We start from the raw sequence: 26,839 nt of genomic DNA on the forward strand, positions 1-26,839 counted from the left end.
AAATTGTTTTGGATCATTTGGGCTCCCAAACGCACCTGTTAGTGACAAGCAGAGCCAGCTGCCTCCTTAATCTGGGAAAGTGGTGGCAGCTCCCCATTTGGCCAAGCCTAGCCCCTGCAGCTTGCCCGCTGCTCCTTGCTGGCCCCATTGTCTCTCCAGGGCCGGGGAGCACACTGCCGTGGGAGTTGCAGGAGCACAGCCTGAAGTATGGGGCCACCCTGCTTTCCCCTGAGTTCATTTTCTCTTTAAAATCCACAGGAGCTTGAATCACCTTCAATGTCAAAAGTCCAAGTCTGGTGACTGGTCACTGATCCCTGAGCTGAGGAGATTAGTCTCATCTCAAGTCAAGGTTTCTTGGCGAGAGCCCAGGTGAGCCTTATGCAGCCAGGCAGGTCTGGAGTAATCTGAGGAAAAGGTCCAGATGGCAGCAGGCAGGGCAGGCACAGTCTCCCTCACCATTGCTGTGTCCCCTCTACCTTCCTGGGCTTCTCTCTTGGCTCTGCCAGGACAAACTCACTTTGGGAACAAGAGTGGCCCACCTTGGTCATTCTAGAGCCTGGAACCCAGGCCATCTAAGAGAGGAGGAGAGGCCACTAAGGAGCCCAGGATGAGAGGGGAGAACTAGGTGCCTTGGGATTGGAGCTAAAGAAAAGGGACTCATGGCCGAGAAAGGTGGCTTCCATGTGGACCAGACACATCTATCTTAATTCCCTGTTTAAACCTCAGCCACACAGGGGAAATGAAATCTCACGTATGGAACATAAAAGTCATCTTGTTTCACTCCCAGAAGTGACCCGCATCTCCCTACAGTACCTCTGCCCGAGGTGATCCTGGTTCTGGCTGAGCACTGCCAGGCGTGGGGACCTGCTCCCCCCAGGGCAGCCCAAGGTAAGCCGTTACCCGGCTGGCCCCCTGCTAGCTTGGTCAGTAGCTGTCCATACTGCCCACGGAGGAGCCTGCCTCCAGCTCCCAGGACCGCTCACAAGTGGAGGTATCCTAAGCACCTAATCCTGAGGCTGGTCCAGAGGACGCTGCCCCTGAAGATGAGGGACTGGGTTGAGAGGGCCAGCATCTCCTCAGTGCTGCCATGGCAGTGAACAACGGGACCACTCCCAGGCCTGGGCACTCATCTGGTCACAGGAGGCTTTCTTTCCTGCTTCTTATATCTGGATAAGGTATAAGGTTCTCTTCTGGATCTTGTCTGATTTTCTCAGGCAGGCTTTTGGGCTTATTTCTCTTCCTTGCCCTTAGGTCCCAGGGGCCAGGCCAACCACAGGGTGGGCAAGTGGCTGGCTGGCTTTCTCTCCTGGTCCAGACGCAGAGGGATTCCAGCTAGGAAGAGTGTTCACCTTCTGGAACCCAGCTCAGCTTTAAGTGAACAACCCGGAGGCCTGGGCTTTAGTTTAATTATCAGATTTCAGTGTGGGCATTCTTTGGAGTCAGGTACAGTCGAGGGGATGGGAAAAGGGGCTCAGACTTCCTCATGGCTCTCTGGTAAACTCGCCATACGTTTTAGTCTACGTTCACTTCATCTTCATGACTGCCCGCGACACAGTCATGAAGACTTCCTGCCTACCCGCCTCCTGGCATTCTCCCACCCCATTCTGCCCGCATGTGACAGATGAAGGGGCTGAGGCAGGAGGAGTTTCAGTGGGAAGGCAAATCCAGGGCTAGGGTTCAAGTTCAAGGGCTAGGAGTTCAGGTCTTCCGCCTCCCCAGTTAAGGCTCGCTCGTTTCCAGGCCTCTTCAGCCCATGCAGCTTCTGCTCCTGCACCCGCTCCCTGCCCCTGCACCAGTGGGGCACGGTTTGAGAGCTAGGCCCTCAGCTCAGGGGGTGTATCTGGCTGCCGGCAGGGGTGAGACACTTGGAAGGCCTCCAAGGCCAGCAGTGACTTGTTGATACGGCTGATGGTAGGGTAGGGAGTGAGATCCACCTTGAACCTGTGGCAGAGAAACATCCACCTAAGCCAAGGTCTGCAGGGGCACAGGGAGACTGCCCTGCGGGCGATGGGGGAAGCACAGAGGCAGGGCTGGATGAGGTCCCTGGGGCTGGCCAGGGAAGGCCTAGGAAGGCAGCCCTGCCAGGTGGGGTGTCCTTGTTCACAGGTAGCTCTCTGGGGAGGGACAGGTCTTGTGCAGTATCGTCTGGCGTCTCAGTTTCCTACTGCTCCTATTCCAGGCCATGGCTATCTATACAACCTACTATGTGTACGGCCAGTGCTGGGCATTTATATACAGATTATCCCCCCACCCATGTCATAAGCTTCTCAGGGGCAGGGAATGTGTCACACATTTCATACCCCTAACAGTGCCCGGCACGATGCCTTCCACAGAGAGGTTCTCATCTGTGCCTTCCTGAAGGGCTGATGGAGCAAAGCGGAGGCAGAGCTCACTGCCGGGCACAGACACACCACGTCTGGGGAGAGCAGGCTCTTGGAGTGGACTCTTGCGGGGGCGTCCACCAGGTGAGACGCCTCCTCTTAGGAGCGGGGGCTATGCGGTGTCACCTGGGCTGCAGTGGGCATGGGAAGGGTGTTACACCGGCTTCTGCCCGTCTCTTACGGCCACAGTGGCTGCTGGGGGCAGTGGGGGAGAGTCTGCATGAGATGCTACCTCAGTAGATGAAGTCAGGGCCTGACTGTACAAGGGAGCTGGGCATTTTGAGGAGAGGAGCCAGGAGGAAGAGGGAGGGTGGCACGGCTCTCTCTTACCTGTCGGCATTTGCCACCTGAGGCGCTAAGCACAGGTCAGCCATGGACACCTGCAAAGAGGGTCGGGCGGGCTTGCATCAGGGTGCGCACCCCAGACTCCCACCGGTGACAGTACTGGGGTGCTGGCCCCTGGCACTCCCCTCTGCTTCTGGCTCTTCTACCCCACCCCCACTGCCCCACCCCCTCCTCATCTCCCCGGGCCTGGCTGGGTCTGTCCCTGCAGCTGAAGCGCTTCTCCCAGGCTACACTGCAGTTGCGCTGACAACCAACTCTGTGGGTAGCCAGAGAAGGCTCGATTGCCTTAGTGGATGTTACTGTGCTTGTTCAAAATTGCCATCACAGGCACTTAGTGAGGGCTCCCAGCAGGGAGGGAAAGCCTCTGGGTGCAGGTGGGGGGCTCTGGAACCAGAATTACCATAGAGCCAGGGCCTTAGCCTGTAGGAGTCAAGGGCACCTGAATCCTAGAATCTTAGCATTGGAAGGGAATGGAGACATCACCTAATCTAATCCCTCATCTGATGGCTGGACCCCCTCCTCATCTCAGAGATGAGGTCTTCAACTTGAATACCTCCAGCAATGAGAAACTCACTTCCTCTTGAGGCAGCTGACCAGGAAGGAGCTGAGAAGCTCCCCGTGAGCTAACTTCTGCTTAACGCAGAGAGGACGACCTTGGGTTGCTGACTCCCCACCCGTGCTACAGCTGCCCCCTCAGGAAGCTCTCTGAGCTGTGCCTGCCCTGGGCTGGAGGGAGGTGGCAGAGTCTAAGTGGAAGACAGTGGCAGCCTGAAGTAGGCCTGAGGGAGGAGGCCACCCCCGTGGGCCTGGGGAGAGCTTACCTCGTCTCCCACACAGTACTTGCCCGCTGTGCTCTGCAGGATCTGCTCCAGAGCTGGAGGGAAGCAACATGAATACTCTAAGGGGAGAGCAGCCTTTCTGGGCCTTGGTGCATAGCTATGACATGGCAGCTATCTGAGTGGCAGGCTGGAGTGTGTGCTAGAGGGAACATGGCAGTCAGATCTGGAGAGAGGTGATGGGCACATGGGGATAAGATGACGCCTCCCTGTGCTCTGCAAGCTCAGCTACCATTCCCTCCCCTGAGGGGACAAGGTTGCCACTGGCCAAGGCAGCAGTTCTCACACTGATGTGCTGGCGCTTTGCTGGCCTTGGCTTCCTGCCTGGAGTGGGCAATGGAGCGGAAGTTGGGCCATCCATCTCCAAAAGGCCTCAGGCATGAGGTTCCCAGAAGTGCCAGGGGTTGAGGCCAGGTTGGATTCTGCCCAGCCCACTGCCTCCTCGGCCCTGCCCACCCCCCCCCTCATCCATGCCACTGTCAAGGCCAAAGAGCCCGGGAGGCTGCCAGATGCCAGGGCCCCCGGTGTGAGGGCCATTTCTCTAAGAGGTCACCAGGGGGCAGCTCACAGGGGCAGGGACTCACCGTTAAAGCCAGAACTGATGGCCTGCTGGGCCCAGGTCAGCTGGTTCTCCTGTCCCACTTGCTTCAGGACAGACAAGTTCTGTGTAGCCCAAGAAGAATCTGGGATGAGCTTTGGGAGCCAGGCTGAGCCCACCCACCCAGCCAAGTCCCCTCAGGCGAGCTTGGTTCCCATGTGTCCCTGGCTGTACACCTGTCCTACCCTGGACCCTGTGAGCTCCCATCTGGGCCCTGAGGTGGAAGGGAGGTGACGATCCGAGGCCACCTTCTCTGGCTGCCCCCGTGGCCCCTATCACTCTGGCAGAGATGTGTAAGGGTGGAGGCACAACCCAAGGCCTCTCTCCCTTGCATCCAATGCTTCTCCCTGACATGGTCCCTTGTGAGGAGAGGGAGTGTGACGCAAGGTTGGGGAGGGCAGCATGGGGGAGGCACATAGGATTGGCTTTCAGGAGATTTGGATATCTGTCTGCTTCAACCTCCTCTGTTAAAAAAATAAAAAAAGTGACATGGGGCGGGGCGGGGGGGCACAGGTACACAGTCAGGGGGTCTGTCACACTTAGAGTGACTCTGCAGTCACTCCACCTTTCTGGGGCTATTTCCTTATTTGCAAAGTCAGGGATTAGCATAGATGAATTTTTCTTTTAAACAGATGAATTGTTTTAATACTTTTTTGTTTTACCAGTGAAAACTTACCAAAAAAATCTTAGGAGAATCCCAATCTATGACACAGAACAGGTGAAAGGAAGGCTGCTCTAGTTAAAGGCGGGAGGCCGGGACATGTGCTGCTCAGCCTCTCCCTGCCACCTGGCCCTTTCCCCACCTCGGCAACTCCGGACGTGTCCTTGGAAACCTGGGGCTTCCTGGAAGGCGGTTGGGGTCCCAGGGAGTGGATGCTTTCTGGCCTCCCTCCTCCCTCTGCCACAGGGGCCAGGGCCAAGCCCCTGAGAATCCCCTCTGTCCTCCTGTCACCCCGCAAGCTGGGCACCTCACAGTGGGCTGGCCAAGGCGCGCGTGGAGAGCGCGTGCGTGTGGGGATACGAGGGTGAGAGGCGCGTGAGGGAGAAAGCGCACGGGAGCCGCACCTGCAGGGGCTGGATGCCGCTGGCCAGGAGGTGGGAAATCATGCGCACGTGGGCCCTCTTCTTTGGGTCCTGAGGCAGGAGTCGCGGCGTGGGCCGGGTCTCCTCCAGGTACTCAATGATGGCCAGCTGTCCGGAGGGGAGCAGTGAGGCAGGGACCACGCGGGGACTGTAAACTCCTCTTCCTCCCCCACTTCCAACACCACCATCGTCACCACCCCCCTTCTTACCCTTCTTACCATCCTCCACTTGAGCCCTGTGAAGCCAAGAGGCTCCCCAGGAGGATGAGATCATTTTGGACCCTTGCCCTACAGAACTTAGTCCCCCATATGCTTGAGTCTCCCTTCACTTCCCAAAGCAAGCAAGCAACCTTCCTCCCTCCCTCCCTCCCTCGTCCCTGCTAAGAGCTGGGTGCCTGGGGCAGACACAGGCAAGGAAGAGCGGTGAGGTCCTCTTGCTCAGGGCACCACGCTCATGAGGGGCCTCCCAAAGCCGCCACTCACTGACTGGCCAATGGTGATTCCGTCAATCTTCAGGACTGGCACCTGCTTCATGGGATTCAGGGCCTGGAATTCTTCAGAGAACTGTGGAGACAAGGCCCTGGTGGACTGGGCAGCCTGGCCTGAGCTGGCTAAAGCAGAGTCTGGCAAGCAGGAAGCCCCTAGCCTACTGCCCACCTGTACCTCCCTCCCCTGGGAAAGGCCCTGGCTCCCAGGCCCAGGGTGATACCTGGGGGATCTGTGAAGTATCCTGAACCCCAGTGGCTGCTGAGATACAGGTTTCATCCCAACGGCCTGGCTATGTGCTTGTCCCTGCACCTTATATGTGGTCACCAAGGCACATCCAGAGGGCCTGGCATGGGGCAAGGACCCCCTCACCACCCACACTTCTGGAGTCAGATGTGGAGAAGCCAGGCTGTGGCACGGAGCCTGGAACCTGGGCCCTTCCCATGGCTCCTCTTGCTGCACAGCTGGCCGCCCTGTCCCACAAGGGAGAGCCAGCAGCCTCCTCTGGACATGGGGACCACAGGGCGCATGTTCATCTCTTGCCTGCAGAAGTCTGCACCCCCTGCCGGGTCCCTCTCCAAGGCCTCTAACTCCTACATTGTGGCCTGGGGGCAGCCTCCTTACCTGCTGCCCCCCATCCTTTGTGAGGTTGATGGTTATCATCTCATAGTCCATGTTTTTCAAGGCCAGAGCTAGGAGAGACGGCAGACAACAGTCGGTGACAGCCTCTGACCACACTTCCCAGGGTGACGAGAGGGAAGGAGGCTTCTTTCTCCGCACTGCTGGGTAGCCCTGTCGCCTTCTTCCCAGCTTCCTGGATCACCACCTGCTCCCCTACCCCAGGGCCATGATGCTCTGCCTCTCTTGCCCCTGGACTCTCTGTATCCCCAGCGGACCTCTCATGCCCCTAGGTGGTGCTATGAGGGTGTGTGCCCTGGCCCGCTGAGGGCTCCTGGAGGACAGCAGGGAAATGTCCCCTTCATCTCTGCCCCCGGCAGGGCCTTACCCAGTGGCAAGCAGGGCTTACTTGTTGGAGACATGCAATCATTCCCCCACAAAGGTCATCTGAGGGCCAAGGGAAGGTGCTCAGTGACTACGCAGGGCCCACACAGGCAGAGGACACTCTTGTTCTGTTTAGAGGAGAACCCCTTTCTAATCCATTCTCTCTGTTCTCAGGGCTGTTCACTACAGATTCCAAGGCATCAGGGCTCTCTGGTGACCTCAGCACACCTGCTGTGACTCCCAGTGGCTGGATTTCCTCTCCATCTCCTTTGATGCTTTCCTCCCAGCAAGGTGAGGGCAAAACACTCGGTCAACCCTAGTGGAGGAGACTGTGTGTGTAAGTGTGCACACTTGTGCATTAAAATATGGTGATGGCCGGTATCAGGCAAACGAGCGAGGGGAGGAGGGCAAGACGTGTCACAGTCTGCAGACAGCCCAGGAGACGCGGGGCTCCTCCTCAGCGCTGGTCAGCTCCACCCTGGAGAGTGGAAGCGGTCGGGGCCAGGCAGGAGGCCAATGCATGGTGGCCCTGCAGAGACAGTGCCCACGCTGCTGGTCTGGCCCAGTCAGGGCAGAGGCTCTGGGCCCAGGGAGGGCGTCTTCTTGGAGAAATGTGTCCTCAGGCACCCCAGTGCTCTTGCCTACTGATTCTAGCAAATACCAAGTGACTGTGAGAGGGGGAGGGTCATGAGGTTGGCTTCCGAGTTGGGACCAGGTTCCTGGCAGCAGGCTACCTGGGTTTAAATGTCATCACATTCACTTGCTAGCTGTGTGGCCCTGGGCAAGTAACGTCAGCCTCTGTGCCTGTTTCCCCATCTGACAGGCAGCATAGCGTAGTAAAGAGCATGGAATAGCTGCAGCTAGGCTAGCTGGTTCAGATTCCAGCCCTGTCTCTTACTAGCTACATGATCTTGGGCAAGCTATCTAACCTCCCTGTGCCCCAGTTTTCCCACCTGTACAATGGTGACAATAATAATACCTCCCTCCCAGGGTTGTTGCGGTTTAAATGGAATCATGTACACAAAAACACTCAGCACCGTTCTCTTTCTGTATGAGCTGCTATGACTACGACCTTGGCAGAGGCTGACTTAAGCTGAGGGAGAGGAAGGTCAAACCAGGACTAAACCAGAGGGCCCAGTTTCTCCTTCCCTGAAGCCTCTGGGGGCGACACTGGCCAGCTCTGTTTAATTTGCCAGATCAAATAAGATAAGAACTGAGGAAGGCCAGCTGTTGCCTGCCAGTTACCAAGGATCTCTGGATTCTGTGAGCCTGCCTGAAGCATGGCTGCTAAGGGGCTTTGGAGAGCAGAGTGGGAGGGGTGGCAGGCCCAGGAGAAAAAACGCCCCTCCCCCCCTTCCTCTAGGTGGACTTCCGAGGTGGAGGTGCCATTCAAGGCTGAGGGCTCCAGGAGACTGGGGATGCTGTGGCTGGTGCCCTGTCTGACAGAGGCTTTTCACCCAGGCCTCCCTCCACCCCACACCACCCCACTCCGGCTCTCAGTGGAGGTACAGCTCTTACCGATTCGAACTCTCCATGAGCAGGAGCTTCGGAAATAGGAATAGAGGATGGGCTGAGGAGAGAAGACGAGGATGCATGTTACCCATGCTTGGTGGGTTCTCAGCCCCAGGAGCCCACTGGAGGGGAGGCAACAGCTCCCAGACAGGGGGCTCCAAGCCAGCACTGTTTCTTCCCAGCCTGCTAGGCCTCCTTCCTCAGGCCTGCGTCTGGAAAACTCAGGCCAGACTCAGAGCTCTCTGGGTTAGAGGCCTAGGGAGTCATGTGGCGTCCCTCAGCTCCAAACTGTGCTGTCATGCATTCCTGATGTCCGGGGGGCCCCCAAAGGGGCAGCCAGACTGCAAGTGCCCTCCTTACCTTGCTAGACTCAGCCATGATGATGTGGTGACCCTTGGCCTCTCAGGGAATGTCCCCTCCCACAGAACTGCGGGGCAGGGGGAGGAACCCTAAAGGGGTGGATCCCATGAGCCAATGGGGAAGCTGGGCTAAACAGGCAACAGGAGAACTTTGACTCTGGTCAGAAACGGCATCTCTTTCTAACCTGGGGGAAGCTTTTTATGCTCCTGGTGGAGCCAGGTCTGGTGTCCTGGGCAGACAGCGAGGCCTGGTTTTGAAGCAGTAGTTCATGTGGTGCAGTGGGCTGGGAGCTGGCATATCATGAGTCTGGTCCCAGTGCAGGAATTAGCCCTGCATGACTGGGGACAAATGCCTGCCTTCTCTAGTCTTCAGCTCCCTCATCTGTAAAACGAAGGGTTGCCCTAAAATGATAGCTTATTTCCTTCCAACAGTGGCAGAAGGACCAGGAAACCTAGTTTTCTGCGTTTTGGTGCCCATCTCTTTCAACATTCCACCCACCAGTCCTCCAGGCTCTCAGCTGATCTCATAAAAATAGCATCTGGAAAACTCAGGCCAGACTCAGAGGGGGGAACTTTCCTGGCGGTCCAAAGGTTAAGACTTTGCCTTCCAATGCAGGGGGTGTGGGTTCGATCCCTGGTCAGGAAGCTAAGATCCCACATGCCTTGCAGCCAAAAAACCAAAAAACATTAAAGAAAACCAGAAGCAATATTGTAACAAATTCAATAAAGACTTTAAAAATGGTACACATCAAAAAAAAAAAATCTATAAAAAAAAAATAGCTGGGGAATATGCCCACTGACTCCAAAGCTGAAGTCATAAGCTGGCAGCCCACAGTGTTCTGTTTGGTCTATACTGTATTTTAAAATGTTTCAATTCATTGCTAACATTAAAAGTCACATTGTTTCATATACAAATCCTGTTGTCCGTTTTTTCTTAAAAAAAAAAAAATCTGGATAGTGAACTCAGTTTCCTGAGGAGCAAAATTGATCAGAGCCAATTAATGGCCCCCTTTAGAGAGGGTGTGCCCTCTCAGATCTTCCATGGCCCCCACCTGGCCCACTTCTTTCATTTTTGTTACTCTCAGGCCCCTGAAGGCAGCAGGGTGTGTGACCGCTCCTCTAAAGTTTAGGGGACTCAGTTAATTTCTCTGGTGCTTCTTGGTCATCAGCATTTCAAAGCAGAACCCAGAACAGAGTTACCAGTAATTAGCACTCAAGAATCTTTTGGCAGACACATATGTAGCCTTTTGGATGAGGGAGAACGCAATAGAATTTCTTAGATCACCCTTGTCTACCATCCCTCTGACTACAGACATTTCAACCAAGTTCGCTCTCCCTTCTGTATGCCCCAGCTCACCAAGCTGCTACCTGACCTTGCTTTCATCACCAACTCCATCTTCTACTCCATCTTCTACATGGGCAAGGGCACAAGTGGGAACCCAGTCCCTCCCAAGTTAGTTCCTGAGCCTGGGAGTTCCAGTCTATCCTGAAGGCAACTTTCGAGGGGAAAGTGAAGATACATAGTTCTGGCACAAAGGTCAAGTGATAGGCAGCAGGCATCCTTGGAAGGAGAAGAGTTCGTTGGCTACAACTGGATGTACCCTGTTCCAGGGTGCATCCCTTTCCTTATTTGGTTAGGCTGGAGGGGCCCCTGGGGCCAAGAGGCAGCGACACCGAAACAGAATGGAATCACTAGAGAGCTGCAGACATCAGCTTAGAATCCTTAAAGAAATGCCTTACCTAGTTACTAAATGTTACACCTTTGACCTGGACTAAGGGTGACCACAGAATCACTGTAAATGCCCTGCCCTCAGGTTTCTTACTTATGGGCCATCAGGAGATGTAATGCAGGGCGGTTTCTGATCTTTCTCTTACCAATGATAACTGCATAAACCATCCCATGTTCCTTTTTGCATTTGTAGGGTTAAATTTTAAGCCCAAGTAAAATATCCATTTCATCACCACTCCTGGAGGAATTATTTTTAATTCAAATATGGATTCTCACCCCTCTAGCAGATTTTATTTTAAAACCATCTCTTACACATGATTTTTGAAAAAGACTCCTAAACTCCCGTTTGGGAGTGGGAGGGCTATACACTGTTAAAGTGATGCTATATCCCACCTGATGGGCCTGCCACCTTCCTTTGAGCTACAATAGCTGTTCTCAATCTTTAATAAAGAGATTGATAACAGTGGTTCTGGGGCGGTCCTGGGAAATGCAAATTAAAACTGGTAATAAGGTCCCCAAGTGACTGTGATGACTATAAGTGCCACAGCCTCCCCTCGCCCCTGGCGCTCTCTCAAAACGCAAACAACCCTGAAAGGCTATTTGTTAACTGTTAAGACCTGCCGGGCCGACCGCCAGGGCTGTGCGGAACAGGGAGACGAGGGACGACGCTTGGAAGTCCTAGCAGGTCGGGTGGGGTTGGGGGTGGGTGGAGAGACAGATGAAGAGCAAGGGTACAGCCACCAAACCAAGCCGGGTACTCTCCACGAGGGCCCAGCACCTCGCGCCCAACACTCTCGGGATCACAGGCCACAGCGGGTAGCGCGCAGGTGCAGAGCGGTGCCAGCGCGGCGCATTGCATGCTGGGAGTCGCCGTAGGAGCTGTGGGCGGGGCCGAGCGGCTCACCTTTGACCCCCGCCCCCCAAGATTTCTCCGTGTTTCTAAGTAGAACCTCTCTCCCCGGATGCGTGACACAGACCTTCCCCACTTGCATCTCGCACTCTGGGCGACCCCTCTTCCAGGCCAGGAAACTTCGCGCCTGCGACTCTCCGAGTCGTCGACGATTCAGGCCTAGTGAGACCCCGACACGTCAGAACGTACGTTTTCGTCTCGGTAAAGCTAGGGCTTGGACTAGAATGAGCTTTAAGGTCTCTTCTAGCTTGCCCCGCCCTGCCGCCACGCCCCCACTCCTGGCGCTGCTGGGAATTGCAGTTCCGTGAGCCCGCTTTCTCCCCGGCCCGCCCGGACGTCATGCTCTGCGCCACTAGCCGCCTCCTAGCGGCCCGGGCGGCGACCGCACTCCCCTTCCAGCCCAGAGGCCGGGGCAGGGAACTACATTTCCCAGGGCCCCCCGCTGCCGGCGCAGGGAACTACATTTCCCAGGGCACCCCGAGCCGCCCCTTGGTGACTTCTTGGCGGGGCGGCTCGCAAGACCCAGCGTGCTTGCGGGCCGGAGGGCCATCCTGAGGAGGGGAAGGATGCCGCCGGCCGTAGGCGGAGGCCTGGCAGGGTCCGAGCTGCGTCCCCGGAGGGGCCGCTGTGGGTCCCAGGCTGCTAGGGCCGTGGGCCCGGACGTGGCCACCGAGGCTACAGCACGGAGCCCCAAACGGCCTGCTCCGAGCTCGCGGCGCTTCGAGGCGCCCGGCCGGTGGGCTCTGCTGGCCCTGGTGACGCTGATGTCCTTCGCCACCCGCTTCCATCGTCTGGACCAGCCGCCGCACATCTGGTGAGTGATGGGAGGGACTGGGCAGGCACCATGGCAACTGGGAGGGAGGGGCGCGCCTTCTCATTGGTCCGGAGGCACAGAGAGGGCGGGATTCACAGGCGGAGGGGCGGGGCCGCGCTGGAAGGGAAACAGGTTTCTGGTGGTTGCCTCTGCCCAGGTGCAGTCTCCGTGAGAGAAACCTTTTTGCTCCGGTGTGTGGCGGTGGTATTCCTTAGGATCTGAGGAAGCAGTGTTCATGTCTTGCAGTTTATGCTGCAGCGTCTCACCTGGCTCTCAAATGGTAGCTTTTAAAGGTGCTTTGAACTGACCCAGGAGAACTGGAAATTATTAGTACAGAATTTCCTAAGGCCTGAGTTCCTAATCTGCAGGATTTCCAGACCTCCGCGGAGGGGAACATTCCTATCTGAGTACCGCATTCTCGGGAGCCGGAACAACCTGTGTGTCCACGGATGATAACAAGGGTCCCAGGAAGCAGGTCTGGGGTCATCCTGTGAGGATTTTTTTTTTTTTTTTTTAAAGAAATTCACGTTCTTTTATTTATTTATTTATTTATTCATGACTGTGTTGGGTCTTCGTTTCTGTGCGAGGGCTTTCTCTAGTTGCGGCAAGCGGGGACCACTCTTCATCGCGGTGCGCGGGCCTCTCACTATCGTGGCCTCTCTTGTTGCGGAGCACAGGCTCCAGACGCGCAGGCTCAGTAATTGTGGCTCACGGGCTTAGTTGCTCTGTGGCATGTGGGATCTTCCCAGACCAGGGCTCGAACCCGTGTCCCCTGCATTGGCAGGCAGACCCCCAACCACTGCGCCACCAGGGAAGCCCAGAGGATGTATTTTCTTAAAGGCTTTATTTTGTAGGACTAAGGTGCAGGAGTCAAATTTCGTTAAAAAAGCTTAAAAAGTCTCCAGCTCGAAGGAGGAAAATTTTTATACAGTTTGAAAATGGTTAATTTGTTTGGCCAAGACGTGATACCATGTTTTCTCAGTATCACTGAGGAGAAAGTTAGTGTAGAGGTTGTTAGAAATGGAACTCCTTGACTAAAAAGCAAGCAGGCTAACAAACTATCAGGGTTACCCTACTTGGAAGTTAATGAATTAGCTTGTCACTATTTCATGAGTGCTGGCAGAAGATGTGAGACTCCTGGGTCAGAGTCAAAAGATTATTACTCGTAGCAGAGGAAGCAGGATGAACATCGGCATATTGGATTCAGTTTCTCATGGCTCCGAAGTCCCACGGGGTGACATCATGGGCTCAGATGGATGACTGCACACACTGTGCGTTGCCTTGCAGCTAAGGAGCAACAAGTTTGGGGAATTTACAAAAAGCAAGCGTACTTTTTGTCCTGGAGAGAGATGTTACCTCATCTCTCAAGGCTGCTTGGTGCAAACACAACTTTGGGAAATGGCCCTGGTAAAGTGCAGTCAAGGCCCTGCATTCTCCGCATACCCAGCAAGATGTGTGGAAGTACAAGAGACCCGTGGAGGACTGTCTCTCCCAACAGTCTCACTCCTTGATTTTACACTCTCTTGGCTTCTAGCAAATTTTCACATGAATGTGCAACTCCATTGGCTACTCAGATTAACCTGGCTGAGGCAGGACCCAGTCTGTCTAGTTTGTCTCATACAACATTTAATTCAGGCTGCTCTCACCAGGAGTCAAAGCAGCAGGGTGAGGCCAACCTGTGGTGTTAACCTGTGCCCTCCGGGGTGCTGGATCCAGCCCCCTGTTAATAATTGTGTGTGTTGCAGGGTGGAGTGGGGTGGGCAGGGACCAGGAAGTCTTATTTCAGATAGCTGAGATGTAGTCTAAGGCCAGTCTGTTATCCATTATAGTCTGTACACAGGTGTTTAGACTGACATCTGATTTTTGATGTCGTTGCCAATAATTACAATGAGTTCTCCCATTTAAAAAGCAGCTCCCATGCCCAGTGGAAAGACATTCCACAGCCCATTCTTCCCTGCATTCTAATATATTACCTGAAGGGGTGCAGATCACTCCAGTTCCGGATGTTTTGTTAAATTTTATTTGGATTTCCATCAGATTTGATTTAGATCATCATTACAGTGATTTGGTTAAGCCCCATGGGCAGTGAGAGTCACTGCGTAGTTGCAGCCTCAATCACTATACAAGGCATAACCTAGGGTCCCTAGGGTGTCAGGAGAAGCTTATGAATTTATATCAGTCACACTAACAGAAGGTTGTGCCAGTCTGTGCTTTTGCGCACATGCGAGGGAGGTCCGTGTTTGGGAGTTAATGTTGATGTCGTCAGGGACATGAGGATAGTTCAAGACCGGCCATGTCCACATGAGTTTTTCTGATTTCATAGTGGAATAACAGAGTCAGCAATAGGTCAGATTGCTAGCTACAGCTGCCACTTGACTTAGTTGAACCGTGTTAGTATTTTGCCAGGCTGGGTGCTGGGCCTAGGAGGCAAAGAGAGCATTAATTGTTTCCCTTCTCTTTACATTTCCAGGGGCCTAAGATGTTCCTTTCCCAGGTGGAAAGGTGGTTTCTTTCCTCCCACTGCCATATAATCAGTATGTCCCACTCTAGTAATTCACCTTTACTCCAGTTATTGCGTACTACTAATATCCAGACCTTTCTGTCATGGGCACTGTCAGAAACTTGACAGAGACTTATTATGTCTCCCACCTTGGCCCATGTGAGCCACTGTAGCGGGACTTCACAAGCAGTGTGCTCAACCAGGTGAGCTTTATGCACTAAAACCACGTCACTCCAGCAGGAAAACCCAAGTGACTGAACTAGAATTAAGTTTGAATCCCATAAATCCCCAACCGCACCCCCAGGCTGATCCAGAATTGCTGTTAGGGGAGACCAGTTGAGCCCAGGAATAGTCAAGGAAGAATCTCAAATTTTCAAAATAGGTTTTTATAACCTTCCACCCCTTTTGTTCTGATCATTACCCAGGTGGTGGCCAAGAGGAGATGAACACCTAGTTAGGTGACCAAACTACTTGACTAAGGTGTGTGAACAAGGAGGAGGGTGAGGGAAGTTGACTCAGAAATCTTTTTGAGAAGACTGTTCAGTGCTTGGCAATATCAGATACCTGTGGATGGTCTGGAGTGTGGAATGTCATCAGATTTTTGGCTATTGAGACATTGCAAAAAAAAAAAAAAAGGTGTACCATTGTCAGACTGTAGATGGTTTGGAAAGCTGAAAACACAACACAGTTTAGTTCCAAGGACCGCAGTGATATATCTAGAGTCAGATGATTGGACTGGAATAGCATCGTCAACACTAACCTGAAACGGTGTCAACAGCAGTGGGGCACCAGTGACAGCCTGGAACGCGGAGCAAAGTCCTTATACAGTCAGTTTCCTTGGAGTGGTCAATACCCCACGCAATGTGGCTTCCTTTACTGCAAGGCAAACACGCCAACCTTTGGCAGGAGTCACAAGTTACCACAATGTAGCGATGGCTTCTGCTTTGGAGGCATATAGTCCTTTACTTTGTGTCCAGTCCGTGGTGGTAGATGTGTTTCCATGCCTGGTGTATTGATGTATCCAGGTGGCAATGCAGCAGTCTGGGTGGTGCAGGTTTGATCAGCAGCTTGATTCTAATCAGTCTTATCAGAATACTGGCCCTTACTGGGGGCATCTACATGAGTGATCCAGATTGTCCCATTGGCAGGCAGCCATGATTTTTTTCCACAGTTCTTGGCTCCGAAGAGGGGTGTTTTACATTTCTTAGTATATAGCCTTACAAGTGACACACCAGATGATTAGGCCAATGGCAAAAGCCTAAGGGTAAATAAAAATATAACTTGTCTGTTCCTTAGGAGTATTGTCTAAGGCAAGGGTGATGACTTTCAATTCAGTGCGTTGTGCCAATCAACCCTTATTGCAGTCGGTCTTCCAGAAATGTCAGTAGGGCTGGATGATAGCTACTGCCCTGTGGACACTATGTGCTTTTAATTTAGCCTAACTATCAGTGAACCAGGCACTAACATTAGGAGGAACCTCTGGGAATCAGGACCCCACTGAGTCAGCGGCTTTGCTTCAGGTGGTGGAGTGGAAGATAGTTTCTTCCAAAGGGGCAGCTGCCACCTCTTCTTGAAAAACCCAAGCTGCCTCTAGGGCCAGGCCGGCTATACTCTTGAATATACCACTTCCATTTCACCAGCGAGGCTTGTTGAGCCCTTCCGTCGTTAGCCATAGATTTCAAGTTGACCCACTCCAAAGTGACAGTATCAGGCCAAAGAGTCCTAAGGTCTTCATGGTTCAGGCCCTTAAGTTCAACAAGAGCTTAGTAGTAGGTTGACAGTTGCCTCTTTAAAAGGGTGTGTACTTGGTGCCTATGTCCAGCAGATGGTGCTGTTATCATGGAGCACTCCAAGCCCCCCCTCCCCAACCCCCCTGCCCCGAAATTCCATCTTTAAAGCTGTAATGTCCCTTTCTCGTCTTGTGATTTATATTATTTCTGTAGGACCACTTGGGAGGGGACAGGATCACCTCTCACTAATGTAGCAGTCTGTCAATGGGATAATCTTGGACACATATGGGATAAATACGACTATGCCTTCAGCAGTGGGAGACACAACGGTAGTTGCAAGGGCCCTACCCACAAGGCCACTTTCCCTTCCCTTCCCCGCTGGGAACTTGGCTCAGACCCTATCAGTTGAATTTCGGTGCTTTTTCCCCTTTCAACTAACAAGTCTAATAGGCCTGCATCAGGAGCTATAATGACAGCCACCTAGAGGTTATGCCATTCCCAGGTGGGAGGTGTGGCGAGTGCTGGATGCAGGGCGCGGGAGGAGGCCTTTTTGCTCCTTCAGCCCCTCGGCAGGCTTGGCACCACTTCTTCCCAGCCTGCTTTCCTGTGTCTGGTGAGCACCTGGGCTTAGGGGCTTTTTCTTTCAGTCCCTGTGCACACTGCTATGGTCCTCCCTGCAGTCCTCGGCACCTTTGGTAATCCCTGCACCTAGCAAATCCTCCTACTCCAAGAGATTGAGTAGGTGCTCCTGTATCCAGTACGACTGTGAGCTTGAGTCCCTCTCCTCCCCAGAGTTCCCCACCACACGAGGATGGGTGTGTATGGCCTTTAGTCCCCTTTAGGGACAGGGAGACCTTAGCCCCACCTGTAATCATCTTACTCTTTAAAGCAGCTGAGATTGTGGCAGAGGGCGAGGGATCATGGGACACGGAGGGACGGAGTGGCTCTGAGCCTCTAAGCAAGGCACACCTTCAGCTTGAGCACACAGCTCACCCAGGAACCTTTCAATGTTTTCATTTTACCCAGAGTTCTGCATTGAACAGCAAGGTCCTTACTGCTGGCACCATTTATGTAAGCTTTGGGCCCTCCTAGATTCATCAGCCGTGTCCATCTTGCCTTTTGGCTGGGGCTGCTTAGCTTATTGCCCCAGGGTTGTGATTATATCCTTTCCTCCTTTTGCCCAGAAGGCCGTGGGCAGTAACCAAGGCAGCATTCAGACGGTTTGTTTCAATCCTGCCTCTCTCCACTCAACCTCATTCATAGGCAGGACAGTGGGGGATTCTTACTACCTGCCTTCCCCACCACTCGGGCAAGAGCATTCGCTACCAGATTCCAGGGAGTCTTCTCTTATCCCCTAACCCAGTCCATCGTGGCCCTTGTCCTTTCTCTTAAGGAAAGCTATGACTCAGCATCCTATGCTTGTCACCAAAACCGTCAGGGTTTGGGGTTTTATTTTTATGCTACTTGCCAACTAATGAGTTAGCCTGTCAGTGTTTTATGGATGCTGGCAGGAGGCAAAGTCCTGGGTCAGAGACAAAGGCCTTTATTTCTCACAGCACAGCAAGCAGGATGAGCATCAGTATGTTGGCATCAGTTCCCCTTGCTCCCAGTGTCCCGTGTGATACCCTGGGTCTGGATGAATGCCTGCACATGCAGGGGGTTGAATCGCAGCTGAGGAGTGTTGATCTTGGGGAATCCGCTGTTTTATAATAAGCAGTAAACAAGACTGCTCTGTGTCCCAGAGGGAGACGTGGTGTCTTCCTCAAGGTTGCTGCAAGCATAACCCTGAGAAGTGGCCTGAGTAAAGAGCAGCCAGGACCTTATGTTCTTGGCGTACCCTGCAAGGTCTGTAGAGCAAGAGAGAGCCAGGGAAGACCGTCCGTCCCACCACAAACACGCAGTAAGCCAAGAGGAAGTGTGACTATTGCTACTAGTTTTACTTGAAGTAAAAATCTTATACCCCTTTATCAATATGTTTCCAAACAGACTTCAAAACTAACCACAAATGTTGGGACAGTTTAAATAGTGCCCAGCACGTGTGGGACTTTATAGTCTGCAAAGTTCTTTCCCATGTGTTACCTGATACCTCCCTGCGAGGTGGACCAGCAGGTACTGTTGTTGTCTTCATCACGTAGATGAGAAAAGGGATCCGGAGAGGGTGAGCGATTTTGCCGGGTCACGCTCCCACAGTGGGTGGCGGAGCTGGGACCGGGTCTCTCTTTTTTCTGCAAATGTATTTTGTCACACTGCTTGGAAGTTATTTTTCTGTTTGACATCGCCGTGTCACCGTCCTCATTTCATGTCAAGCAATGTGCTTAGCAGACACAGAAGTAGATTTACCCTTCTGCCTATTTATTAGACCCAGTGTGTAAAACACACAAACAAAAAAAAGAACCCTACATTTTTGGTAAGAGCGTGTTTTGCCCCTTATTTTGTAGGACAGTGATAACTGCTTATAGAAGCTGACCTGGGGATGGATAGTCACGAGAAAGCAACTGTTCTTCTGAGCTGCAGGGAGAGATTGACAAACAGAAATGGTCAGGTTCTGCTGGATTACTAGCCTGGCGCTGTGAAGCCCCCGTGTAGGGTGTGAAAGGTTTACTGTGGTTGTGTAGAAGAACAAGATTTTTGCATTGTGTTTAAAAGCTAGTGTATTAGAATCACTTATTTACTTGCAAGATAATTTTTAAATAATTTGTAAATAATGAGGATAGGTTTTTAGACTGGTTGTTAACTTAGTAAGAAAGCCCTCACTTTTTATATACTGGTTAGTTCATTATAATAAGGTCAGTGAGTTCATAGGTAGCAGGTTAATTATCACAAGGTTGGGAGCAAAATCAGACTCCAGGCACAACCATGGTCTATAGGCTCTTACTGATCAGTAGCCCACAGTGTAGTTTGTAGCAGCAAGAGTAATGTAGTTTCTAGTAGCAAAAATAGTCTTAGGCTTAGAAGTTAGCAGACTTGGGGCTTCCCTGGTGGCGCAGTGGTTAAGAATCCACCTGCCAAGGCAGGGGACATGGGTTCGAGCCCTGGTCCAGGAAGATCCCACATGCCGTGGAGCAACTAAGCCCGTGCGCCACAACGACTGAGCCTGTGCTCTAGAGCCCGCGAGCCACAACTACTGAGCCCATGTACCACAACTACGGAAGCCCACGCACCTAGAACCCGTGCTCCGCAACAAGAGAAGCCACTGCAATGAGGAGCCCTTGCACCACAACCAAGAGTAGCGCCTGCAACTAGAGAAAGCCCGTGCACAGCCACAAACACCCAATGCAGCCAAAAATAAATAATTAATAAATAAATAAATTTATTAAAAAAAAAGAAGTTAGCAGACTTGGAAGAAAACTCTTATTGCAAAACTTTTTATAGTATAGGAAACTCTTTGCCTTTTTAAAATAAATAGAAACTCAAGATACAGAATAAGTATAGATTTAACTTAAATTTATGATAACTGGTTGGCAAGTATTTGCTAGCCTTTCTCATCTGTCTAAATGAAGATTAAGGACCAGCCTGATGTCTTGCTTCCTCAAATCACTTGTGTCAAAGCTTTTTTTTTTTTTTAATCCAGATTTTCTCATTAATTGCTTGAAACTTATAACCTTTGGTTTTAACTGTAATTTTAACCATGCTTTATTAAGGCTGTTTGGGTTGTATGATAATTTTAAGAATTCCATTTCTCTTTCTGTTTTCTTTTTAGTTGGGATGAAACTCACTTTGGAAAAATGGGAAGTTACTATATCAACCGCACCTTTTTCTTTGATGTGCACCCGCCTCTGGGAAAGGTGAGCAGTGTGGTGAATGACAGCGCTCTCCTAAGAGTTGGAGCCAAGTCTTAGATTTAGATTTAATTCTTGGGCTTGTAGAAAGAATTCCCTGACATTCCAGAATAGCTGCTTTCCTGGGAAACCTTTAGTGTTTTTAGGAGTCCTCTGGGCTCAGAAATGGAGAGAGATTCCATCAACTGATGGATGGATAAACAAAATGTGGTATTATCTATACAGTGGAATACTATTGAGCCATAAAAAGGAGTGAAATATTGACACATGCTGCAACATGGATGAGTCTCATAAACATTATATTAAGTGGAAGAAGTCAGACATAAAGGGCCACATATTATATGTTTCCAGAATTGGCAAATCCACAGAGACAGAAACTAGATTAGCAGTTGCCAGGGTCTGGGGGGAGGGAGGATTGGGGAGTGACTGCAAATGGGTGTGGAATTTCTTTTTGGGGTGATGAAATAGTCTGGAATTAGGTAGTGGTGATGGTCGCACAACCTTGTGAATAAACTAAAAGCCACTGAATTGTACACCTTAAAATGGTGAATTTTATGTATATGAATTTTATCTTAATTGAAAAAAAAAAAAAAGAGATGGAGAGAAGGAATCTGTTGCATAAAGCAGAAATAGCTTAGGGGAGCTGATTGTCCACAAGGGCCTGAAACTCCTTTCCACTCCCCGCTCCCAGCGTGCACGTTGTTTGGCTTGTTCCTTTCACATGATGTACAATTAGAAATTCCACCAATCAGAATTCATTTTACTCTCTTAAAAACAAACACCCCCGAGAAGGCTAATGGATTAGCCCTGGCATTTCACTCAGTCCTTTCTTCCTAACTGGAGGCTGAGCTCTTTGGTACTAAGGGGACAGGAATTTGCCTGGTATGAAGATGGGGAGTGTTCTTGGAGCATGGAGTACTTGGGGATGAAGGCAGGGGGTGAGGGGTGGCAGGGGTGGTGATCTGTGACAGGTGGGCTTAGGGGGAAAGCACCAGAGCATGGGGTAGGGACCAGGGACAAGGCCCTGCAGGTGGGAGGGGTGGAGAGGAAGGTGGGATAGGTGGCCTATTTCTTTCTTTCTTTCTTTTTTTAATATTTAATTTATTTATTTGGCTGCACTGGGTCTCAGTTGTGGCACGTGTGATCTTTAGTTGCGGCATGCGGGCTCTTAGTTGCGGCATGCAGGATCTAGTTCCATGACCAGGGATCAAATCCGGGCCCCCTGCACTGAGAGCGTTGAGTCTTAACCGCTGGACCACCAGGGGAGTTCCTAGGTGGCCTATTTCAAAATTAGCTCCGAGCCCAGAGAAGGAGCAAAAAATGTCATGCCTCTTTCTGTCTCCTTTATAAGATAACAACAATAAGATAAGAGCAATTAAACAGTCTCTTTTAGTCACTTTAGATGCATTAACTTATATAATGCTCAGAACAACCTTATGAAGTGTAGGTACTGTTGTATCCTCATTTTACGGAAGGGGAAACTGGGACTCAGAGACGATAAGTAGTTTGCCATAGGGATTAAAGCTAGTAAGTGGCAGAGTCAAGGTTCAGACTGGCTTAGAGTCTGCTCTCTTAACCATGATACCACTGCCTGATGAACTTGCCTTGCCCCAGCATTCGGGCAAGTACATCTGTTACCGCTGTAGAATTAAGCCACAGAACGTGCTGAATATTTGCACTGGGCTAGCCTGGGAATCAGCCCGCCAGTAGAGGAGATTTCCATAGGAAACCTAGCCCAGTCTTTCAGCTGGGGACTGCCTGTCTGTTTTTGGAGTCTGCTAGTGCTCAGCACAGTGAAGGCGTGTGGAAAACACTTGCTGATTTGTTTTTGCTGAAGCCTTCCCTTCCTCACATGTGGCTCCTGTGTGAAGGGAGAAATGTGAGGCTTCTCTCTAAGGCTGCCGCCAGAGAGTGTGGTCCATCTGCCCCTCTAATTTATCTCCTGATGGTCCTGTGCTCTACCTGGGTGAAAGAGAGTGATAAGCAAAGTAGCTTTCATAGGTTCTGAGGCCAAGTCAGTCAAAGAATCAAAAAGCCCCTTGAAGTGGTGAGTAGAACGTTTTCTCCTACAGTACTGACCCCGGTACCTGCCCCTTCACACTGGTCCCAGCCCTGGGCGCCAGGGGCTCCAGGGGCTCCAGGGGCTCCAAGGAAATAGGTACTTTTAAAAGAAATAAAAATACCTGCACATAGCAAAAAATTTGATCAGTACAGAAGGAAATAAAAGGTCAAAAGCTACCTTCCCTCACATTTTTATTCCTCAGAGGCAGCCAGGGTCACCTTTATTAACAGTTTCTTATATGTTCTCTCAGAAACTTTATACAAATATAAGTGTGTATGCATTTCTACACACACATATATTAGTACACGTAACCAGCACATTATGTATGCAAATGGGATCAGACTAAAATTGTTGAGCAACTTGTATTTTAAACATAATGTATCTTAATTTTTTTCCACATCAGTACATAAAATGTACCCCATTCTTTTTCATGGCTGTAGATTATAGATTATTCCGTTATACAGTTGTGCCATAAATTATTTTGCCTCTCTTCAACTGGTGGGCATTTATGTTATTTCCAGTTTTTAGCCATTACAAAAGGTAGTGCAATGAACATCCTTGTACATTTATCTTTTCATAGTTTTGCAGGTGTAGCTAAAAGAGCCTCAGCGGCTGAACTAAAGAGTCAAATAATATGCACATTTAGATTTGTGTTAGACATTGTTAAGTTTTCCTGCAAAAATGCTGTGATAATATGTACTCCCACCAACAGTGTATGAGGGTGCTTGCTTCCCTCACATCGTTGCCAGCACTGGTATGATCATACTTCCAAAATTTTGCAAATTTGAGAGTAAAAAATGATATATCACTGTTTTCATTTGCATGTCTTTCTGAATTATGTTGAACATTTTTCCATATGTTTATTAGCCATCTGTGTTTTGTTTTCTATGAAAACATTTTTCTAGTAAGTTGCTCTTATTCTTATTGATTTGAATGAGTTCTTTAGTTAGGAAATTAGCTCAGGGCTACTTTTAACCTTATGGAAACTGAGAGGGAACTGAATTTTGAGTGCTTGTTAAATGCTTGTCAGAGTGCTAGGTGTTTTACCTACAACATTACCTCTAAGCCTCACAACCATCTGCAAGGAAGGTTTTATTACCTGTAGTTAAGAGATTATTAAGTATTGTCTATGATCAGAGAGCTAGTATGGGGGGCTCTGAGATCCAAACCATCTGTGCATTTCTTCACTCTACCAGGCCAGCCAAGAAGTCTGGGAATTTATGCCAGCACCAGGCGGGTCTGTCCTCTGAGATCCCAGGGGGGAAGGGACATTCATTAGATTGTCATTTGTCAGTTTAAGTTCACCTGGGTATTCGGATGGCTCTGTCTTCTCAATACCTTATATTACTTTACATTAAATTAATTAATATTAAATTAACTTCTGGACCCTGGGATTCCTTTTTTTTTTTTTTTTTTTTTTTAAATAAGGCTTCATAATAATTTACTGCTGAACTTTGGCTTCTGTACCTTGACACAGAACTACAGAGAGTGACTAACTGTGTTTAGAACTACTTAGAGAAAAAAGTGAGCTGGTTAGTGGTCGAAATCCAAGCCCCCACAAGCAGCATCGCTGGGAAGGGCTTTCCCTCCACACAGCCAGTGTATTCTGCCCCTCCACACAGCTGAACCCGAGCACAGGGGTCAGGCTGAGGCAGCCTGGGGCTGTTACAGATGCTTGATATTTGCTGACAGTTTTTATGTTTTAGCTGCTTCTGATTACGTGTGTGGAAAAGAAAATTTTACACTGTTGACGGTCAAGGAAAGACAGAAATGAAGAGGCTGATCCTCTCGAACGTTTTGAAGGATTTACAGCTCACAGTCTTAGTTTACAGTTGATTTGTTCTGTTTTGGGATGTGCCAGGGTGGCCTCCCTTTGGAATACCGGCGGTAGGATAAACCAGTCCCTGGGCTTTTGGCATTGTTTCCACTGGGACTCTCTCTTCCCCTCTGGGGAAATGCATCTGTCTTTGCATTCCGCTTTCCCATTTTCTTCCCTTCTCTCTATTCCTGGTGTGTAGCAACTTGGCCACTTTCCTCCCTCCTCATTCTGACTTGGAACCTCATTTTCTTTTCAGTGGCCCAGTCTCCCAGGAATCAGCCCCTGCCCATGGCCTCCCCCATGAGCTGTTGTGTTTTATTTCATAGCAAATGAAAGAAGGCTGAATGAGAGAGCCCCTCACTGGCCCTGCCCTTCGAATTGTGGGATTTTTTTCTTCCTAAATACTCAGTCTGCACTGTTCCCAAGAACTTGGCCTTAACACAAGAGAGGATTTGTTTCAAGCAATGAGCTCTGTAGACAAAAGATTCTTTGCTCTGCAACAGCTGCCGGAGAAAATGTCACAATGGTAGCTCCTTCTATGGACAGTAGTCCAGGGAAGCCAAGGTCTGGGTGCAGCTGGAGGGAAGTTCAGGGGGCGGAGGAATCTTCTCTCTGAGGTCTCTCATCTGTTTGTTTGTTCTCCTTCTCTCCTCAGATGCTGATAGGTCTTGCTGGCTACCTGAGTGGATATGATGGCACCTTTTTGTTCCAGAAGCCTGGGGACAAATATGAGCATCACAGCTACTTGGGAATGAGAGGAGTAAGGCTTCCTGACTTGCTATTGCCCGACTCAACCCTGGGGCCACACTCAGTCAGAAATGTTACAGTTGGAAGCCCTGGAGTGGTGGCAGGTGTAGATAAAGGGACTTTGGTGGGGGAGGATGATTGGACCTGCACCCTGTAGTAGAGATTCAGAGCTGGGGTGGGCAGGAAGGGAGAGGGAGGCCACAGATAATACAGCGATGACAGACAGGAGCAAGCGCACCCCGTCACCTGTTCTCCTGCCCACGTGAGGCATCAGATTTCAGATCAGAGGGCAGCCCGGGACTCAGGCAGCCAGGAATCTCCTGCAGTCCCAACACTGGCCTCAGCACATTGGCAGGCTACGCATCCTTCCCCTGCGGCCACAATTGCTAGAGTGTTGCCTACCTCTGAGGGCCTTTATTAACATTTCAGCATCCCCACACCCCTGTCACCAGGTTCTTCTCTCTTTCCCCACGAAGGTTTCAGGCACACAAGGGGTTTTCCAGTCTTTTAAGGGAAGTGTGTGTTTGCCTGGTCCCTCTGTGCTCTGAGTCCCAGCACCAGCCTTGATGGGGCATGGCAGGACCTAAACACCCAAATGTCTGGGGACCTTGTACCTGGAGCTAATAAGACCTGTGGAAACTGTCCTCCAATGTGGAGCTCTCAGAGCAGGTTGCATTTACAAGCCCCTTTCCTCAAGGAAACTGCTTTATCAAAGCAGTTTAGATAAATGCCATGTGATTACTTGGGCTAATCACTGACTTGTTTGTGTGGTCATATCATTCCATATTAAACAAGAAGTGTCCACTACCCTCAAGTTCATATTCTTAAGTGATTGTGTGTCTTCCTAATGATGTTTGAATACCACATAGCATACATAATTGGATATAGGCCTGACTCACTGTGAACTTGCTATGGAAATGAGAAGGCCAAATATATCAGCCCTGTTCCCTTTCACACTAGAGCACATTGCTTTCTGCTAACAAAAAGTGACAACCCAAATGTGAGAATTTCCATTCCCCTGGGTTTGTCTGATTACTTTTGATGGACAGGGTAGGGGGATGGGGAGAACACTGGTGGTTAAAAACAAAACAAAACTGAAAAACAACCCTCCAGATGCTGAAGTGTCAAGCAGTCTTTTTTCTAAAATCAAAATACAGCCTATAGATTAAAGAGTGATTCCTGGTGTGATTGAAGAAAAGGACCAAGGGAGAAATAACGGAAATAACATTAGAGTTCTCTAAAATATTAAAACACCTTCAGAGAGGTATTTCTCAACTTGCACCCAGTTTCGTAACAGAAGCTAGTGTTTATCAAGAACTTTCTGTGTGGTAATAAACTTTAGCTCATTTAATCTAAAAAGTAAACCCTATGAGGTAGGAACTGTTAAGTTTCACATTACACAGAAGGAGAGGCTGAGATACAGAGACGTGACTTTGTCAAGGTCACAGCTAGCAATGATGGGACGGTCCATTGCCGGAGTCTCCCACTTGAAATCGTGGGCCATCTTGCCCACACCTCCCTGGCTGAACTTTGCTGATTTCTTGTCAGTGCACAGGTTGGTGCTTAATGGGAACGTAAATGTTGCTTGATTTGATGCTTCACTGTTACACCACCCCTTTCATATTTAAACATATTGCAGGTGATTTTAGGTCACCAAGTCATGCCATCATCAGGGCCCTCCATCTTAAAAGATTAGTTTGTACCAAGCCAAGTAGGTCCCTGATGCTTTGCTTAGTTAGTTACTTGACTGCTTCTCCTGTCCTTCCACAGTTCTGTGCGTTCCTCGGCGCTTTGCTGATCCCCTTTGCCTACCTCACTGTACTGGAGCTGTCCCAGTCCCTCCCGGCAGCGCTGCTCACGGCTGCCCTCCTCACCTTTGGTAAGTTGTCCTAGACCACGTTTCTTGGGATATTGACTGCCACACTATGAATGTAGCTGGCAATCAATATGCTTAAAGATCCTGTCTACGGGCCCAGTTCTTAAGTAACTTTAGGATTGGGTAAATGTATTACAAGTCTCCTTTTGTTCACTAGTAATACTTACATATATAAATACTTATACGTAGCAAGCCTTTATATTATTGGAGTGGTGAGTTGGTATGGGTAATCCCAAGGAATAGATTATCTCCAAGTTATCCACATTTGAGTT

The 26,839-nt window shown here is 50.4% G+C and overlaps 3 protein-coding genes across 8 annotated transcripts in view; 1 reads left to right on the forward strand and 2 right to left on the reverse strand.

Annotated features, from left to right (window-relative positions):
- The window catches only part of TMEM63C (transmembrane protein 63C), a 452,188-nt gene that overhangs the window by 246,333 nt on the left and 179,016 nt on the right, over positions 1 to 26,839 (reverse strand). The gene's annotated exons all lie outside the window — the stretch shown is intronic.
- Positions 1,391 to 11,448, reverse strand: GSTZ1 (glutathione S-transferase zeta 1). Of its 3 annotated transcripts, none has more exons than XM_082384766.1 (9): positions 11,308 to 11,448; positions 8,249 to 8,300; positions 6,353 to 6,420; positions 5,726 to 5,806; positions 5,226 to 5,351; positions 4,147 to 4,225; positions 3,548 to 3,600; positions 2,712 to 2,761; positions 1,391 to 1,941 (listed from the first exon to the last, which is right to left on the reverse strand). In XM_082384766.1, exons 1-9 carry the CDS (start codon positions 11,320 to 11,322, stop codon positions 1,815 to 1,817), a joined length of 651 nt encoding a protein of 216 aa, XP_082240892.1. In that variant the 5' UTR covers positions 11,323 to 11,448; the 3' UTR covers positions 1,391 to 1,814. The 3 variants fall into 3 exon arrangements, with proteins under 3 accessions (XP_082240892.1, XP_082240893.1, XP_082240891.1); XM_082384767.1 differs by lacking the exon at positions 11,308 to 11,448 and adding an exon at positions 8,787 to 8,809; XM_082384765.1 differs by lacking the exon at positions 11,308 to 11,448 and adding an exon at positions 8,603 to 8,691.
- The window catches only part of POMT2 (protein O-mannosyltransferase 2), a 47,641-nt gene continuing 32,364 nt past the window's right edge, over positions 11,563 to 26,839 (forward strand). Inside the window, exons 1-4 of one of the 4 annotated variants that reach the window (XM_082384699.1) lie at positions 11,563 to 12,054; positions 19,985 to 20,069; positions 24,600 to 24,704; positions 26,462 to 26,570. In XM_082384699.1, coding sequence (XP_082240825.1) covers positions 11,807 to 12,054; positions 19,985 to 20,069; positions 24,600 to 24,704; positions 26,462 to 26,570 — 547 coding nt within the window. In that variant the 5' untranslated portion in view covers positions 11,563 to 11,806. The other 3 variants (XM_082384700.1, XM_082384702.1, XM_082384701.1) reach the window with 3 other exon arrangements.

The sequence above is a fragment of the Balaenoptera borealis genome, assembly GCF_965194805.1.
Source record: "Balaenoptera borealis genome assembly, chromosome: 3".
NCBI classification, from domain to species: domain Eukaryota; kingdom Metazoa; phylum Chordata; class Mammalia; order Artiodactyla; family Balaenopteridae; genus Balaenoptera; species Balaenoptera borealis.